The sequence below is a fragment of the Pterocles gutturalis genome, unplaced genomic scaffold (assembly GCF_000699245.1).
Source record: "Pterocles gutturalis isolate BGI_N339 unplaced genomic scaffold, ASM69924v1 scaffold45038, whole genome shotgun sequence".
In the NCBI taxonomy this organism is placed as follows: domain Eukaryota; kingdom Metazoa; phylum Chordata; class Aves; order Pterocliformes; family Pteroclidae; genus Pterocles; species Pterocles gutturalis.
This window is the reverse complement of record NW_010119645.1, coordinates 1-4,762: the sequence shown is the minus strand read 5'-3', so window position 1 is coordinate 4,762 and position 4,762 is coordinate 1. Positions and strand designations below refer to the sequence as shown.

The window sequence follows — 4,762 nt, the reverse complement described above, 5'->3', positions numbered from 1 at the left end:
TGCTGACTTTGAGCACTCTGTTTGGCTTGGTAATCTTGCTGACACCACTTATCCGTAGAGAAGTGCGTAGTGAATGTTTGGCTGTAGGAATTCTCCACTTCTTAGAACAAATGGCAGCTTTCTGGGACAGCATGTTGCCATAGAACATGACATTTGAAAATGAAGCATGCACTGGAGAGGGGGTGTTGCCCACACTCTTTACAGTATCCGTGTGCTTGCACAAAACGAGCCAGTGGTCGTGTTCAGCACTGTACTGTGAGAGAGCCCCTCAGAGATCAGATGTTATTAATCTGGAGTTAATTGATTAGAGCACATATCTTTCCAGCCCTATAACCCCTGAGTTAATTAGATTTCATAGGAAAGGGGAATGCTTATGCAGGAATAAAAACAGCTAACGTGTATTGGCCAGTTTCCTTTCACAGGAAAAAGGTTAAAACTTCAAGTTAATCAGTGTAATAGTCTGTCAGCATATTTTTCCATGATCAATTGTTTATTTTCAGGCTTCATGTGCGGCACATCAGTGTTGGATAAAGACGGTGTAAGCGCGGCTGTGGTCACAGCTGAAGTGGCAACCTACCTGGAGAGCAAGAACCTAACGCTAGCACAGCAGCTCATCGAGATATATGAAACGTAAATTGTGTTTTTCATTACTGTGTTCTTCTTACCTATTTTGGAGCTGAGAATAATCTAGTAAATATTTCCAATGTCTCCCGCAGACGCTTTCTCACTGTAAGTTGTTTTTTCTGGTGCTGTGATGGACTGCAGCCGTCAGTATTACAGATACCACTTGAATACCACATCCCCCAAAGGACTGAAGAGGCCCTTTGTGTCGTGTTTCTGCAATAGATTGTGAAAGAGCAGAATTTTCATATGGATCCACGAGGGCAGACTTTTCTCTCATATTAGATTCATGCTATGTTACTTCTCTTCTGATGGGCACCTATATCGTAGTTGTGCTCTGTGTGCCTCTCTTTAACCCTTAAGATTTTCACTTTTCACTTTTCATGTTTCACTGAAACATGGTCTGGGGATTCTTAGGAGATCCCAGGCTGTTGTTGCAGAGATCTGTAACAGAACAGAGGTTAAAGGAATAGCCTGTGTTCAGTAGTGACAGACACAATTCACAGCAATTCAACGAGGACCGTGTTTATGTCGGAAGTAAAGTCACGCTGCGATAAACCTGGCTCATCAGCAGAAGTTCCTCTGCTTTAACGGGATTAGCGGCACAGTTACAGCAAAGCAAACATGCCGTTCCTTTTCCGCTGGCCCAGCACAAGGACAGACTGTGGCCCTTACAAACTTGGAACGAGGGAGCGCAAATGATGATCAGCATTTGTCTCTTGGTGGCACTCGGAGTTTGCTGTGTCACGTGCAGTCTGTAGCTGAAACAATTCTGCACAGCTGGATGGAAAAGCTGTCAGTGGGAGTGAGAACTGAAGGATTCACCTTCCAGCCACATTTAATTTGTTAAGCTGCAGAGCAGGGTCTCTGTAGCATGAGGAGTGGGTGGAATGCAGTGAAGAACAACTTCAATTTCAACGTGCAAATGTGGTTGCTGCGCCCAGTGACTGCTCGCTTTAGGTCTGATTGGGGATGGTAGTTTTAACGTGGATGAAATCATCAGTCACCTTCCTCAAAGGCTGTTGAAATAATCTGTTGTTGTGGCTGCTCCCATGGCTGTGGTGGATAATTTTGCATGGTGTGGGAATGATACTGCATATTTGTTTCCTGAGGGCTACCAAGGCTGCAGCTAGCCAAATGGTTGGCTTTTATTTCTTTGGATCTGAAACCTGTGCTTGAATTTAAAAATAGCTTCAGATGATCTGAGTAATGCTGTGAAATCTGCTTCAGAGTCCAAACGTTTGCCTATAAATATCCATTTCCACAGCTGTGAGAACTGCGTGCTTTTTCTTTCTGTTATTCCAAACAGAGGCTGTGCAGAAAACTTCTGAACCTTGTGACTGAAAATGTTCATCTGCTTGTAGGTATGGATATCACATATCGAGGACTTCCTACTTCTTGTGCTACGATCCTCCTACTATCAAAAGGATATTTGAGAAACTTCGGAACTTCGATGCCCCTCAGTCTTACCCAAAGTTTTGCGGTATTTACAATATATTACACGTGCGAGATGTTACCACTGGCTACGATAGCAGCCAGCCGAATAAGAAATCGGTGAGTTACACAGTATTGTCGCAGGAAGGGTTCTGTTTTCGAAGAGACTGAAAGTTAAATACACCCAGAACTGTGCAGGAAGATGTATTATGTCAGCCAAGATGGCAGTAGAATTGCCGTCATCTGTGAAGACTGCCTGAGATTCACTGGGGAAAAAACTGCTTAAGTGTGAAATGGTTTGGCTATTCTGTTATTTTATTAAAACAATGAATGAACTTTATTAGTTGAAGTGAGCTTGATGCTCGTGCAACTTTTAAGCTGTCTAGCAGGCTCCTAGATGTTGGAATTCCAACAGGAGTAAGAGGCGGTCCCGTTATCCTGAAATACTGAGTCTGATTGCGGTGACAGCTCTACTCTGTCGCGTTGGTTGGTGGATGTATACAGCAGAGGACCTCAGCATGTTTTTAAGTATACTGAATGTTGTATTTAAAAACAAAACAAAAAACACCCCACTTTGGTGTTAGTTCTGTAATAAAATGTCGTTGTTTACGCAGGTGCTGCCAGTGAGTAAAAGCAGCCAGATGATCACTTTTACATTTCAAAATGGTTGTGTTGCCACCCTTCGGACAAGCGGAACAGAGCCAAAGATCAAGTACTACGCGGAGATGTGCGCCATGCCTGAGCAGAGGTCAGTAGCAGGTCTGCATGCACATTGCAAGGTGTCTCGGGGCTGAAAGGTCAGGATGCAGGAATCACAGGAATCATTCCCTGCCTGCGGGGGGATTCCTCTACTGCCTCCTCGGAGACCTGCGCCTCAGCTGACTGTTCCAACCTGTTTAGCCAGAGTGATGCACGTTCCTCCTCATAAGGGATCCCCTCTGTAGTGGGTAAGACAAAGAACTGAATTTTCAGCATCTGCTACAGTCAGAGACTTCTTTCATTAACCCAATTCCTCATTCTAGAATTAAAAAGTAATGAAGCTGTGCTGCTACTGGCGAGTACGCGTAAACTCAGGTGGATTCCTGTGGCTTTTGGGAATCTGCTGCGTTGCTCCAAGCTACGGGATAGCAGCTAGAGGTCTGTCGTCTTTTGACAGCTGCCTGGATTGACCTTCTTCCAGTTTAGGGGGAAGAAAAAAATACAGGGTGTGTTTACCCCATTGAAATCAGGAGTGTGGACGAGGAGCCCAGGTTCTCAGTCTCGCTAACGGAGAGAAGCAAGCTCTTGAACTAGATTTCTAACCTCAATTGCTCAGTACCCCTCCTTTTAGACTCATGTCCAACATTCCTGTGGAGCAGAGAATTGAAAATAACACCAAGAGACCTCTGATTCAATATTTATTTCTATTTATTGGCAGGAATTCAGGGTGAGCATGCTTCTGGCAGTGAATGTTCTGGTTGGATTGAGGCAGTCAGTGGGCAGTGAGCGGTAAATTCCCTTTGCTTGGAAACCCTGCGCATGAGGGGATGCACAGACCCATGCCTGGGCAGCTTTCCACAGCTTCTGCAGTGTTCTTTAAAACACGGTTTATTGCTATGTGAGGTATATTAACACAGGTAGGGCCCGGCTTTTGAATCGCTTTACATTGTTCTGAGTTGACCGCGGAGTAACAGCAGGTCGGAGGAGCGGGAGGGGTTCCACATCCAAATTTTCTGAGTGGCAGCTCTTGCCCAGAAGCTTGTATTTATTTGGTCAGAGAGCTTTCCGATTGTCTGCCCCGTCACTGCACTTCTGTGGTATGTGGGTGTGGAAAGTCTCGCTCTGGTTAGAACACGCTTCCGTCAACCTGGGAGTGGGCAAGGTCCCATCTGGTGTAAATGCTGAGGAAAAGGTAAAGATACAGTTGAGGCAAACAGCTGTGCCAACAAGGAAGAAAGAAATTCTAGAAATATTGACCTAATCTTAACACAAACGGAGGCCAGACAAGGAAGGGTAGCGGGGAGAGAAACAAAGTACCCCAGGATGCTTTGATGTGTGATTTGGGCTTCTGTTGCTGTTCAGTCTGGTAAGTCAGAAAAATGCATCGACCTGAAATTGTAGTAATGCCTATGGCTAATGGCAAACGTTATTTGGAACGTGAAATTAAAAAGCTTTCAAGATTCCCCGGTTCAGGGCATGAAATGGTCTGTAGGAACCTCACAAGGCATTCCTCTCCGTAATAGCTTTGCAAATGTTTCTCCGAGTTGCTGTTTATTGATTATTCTTAAAAGCTGAACATCAGGAAAGTCAGTTTTATTGCAGCATTTTGGGTGTTTTCTTTAAAAGGGTGGATCATTTAAAAGGATCCAGAGTGTCACCCCCCTCTGTTAGGGGCTCATTCTTCACTTTTACTCCATTTACAGTGTCTGACTGGTCTTGCACTGGTTTTGGAGTCATTAGCTCTCGTGTCCTCTCTGCTGGCCTAGAGCCCTCTAGTGGTGATTATTTTTTCTTTAATTGAATTAAATTAATTTAAATTAATATTACAATAGTCCCTACCGAAATGTAGCTTGTTCAAGCAAGGAGGTTGGAGTCTCTGCACATGGATGCTGGTAGGAAACATAACAGAGCCAGTCCATCACCATTAGATCTTGCATTTTATTTTATTTTATTTATTTTGAAAAGTTTTTTATTTTTTCCTTTATTTTTATTTCTTTATTTCTTTATT

General features: G+C 43.9%; 1 protein-coding gene across 1 annotated transcript in view; it reads left to right on the top strand.

The window, feature by feature from the left end:
- Positions 1 to 2,803, top strand: part of LOC104464055 (glucose 1,6-bisphosphate synthase-like) — a gene marked incomplete at both ends in the record, with an annotated part of 3,466 nt that extends 663 nt beyond the window's left edge. Inside the window, 3 exons of the mRNA XM_010076629.1 lie at positions 501 to 630; positions 1,986 to 2,175; positions 2,670 to 2,803. Of these exons, the coding sequence (XP_010074931.1) occupies positions 501 to 630; positions 1,986 to 2,175; positions 2,670 to 2,803 (454 nt within the window). The remainder of the gene's footprint in view (positions 1 to 500; positions 631 to 1,985; positions 2,176 to 2,669) is intronic.
- Between the last annotated feature and the right edge of the window lie 1,959 nt (positions 2,804 to 4,762).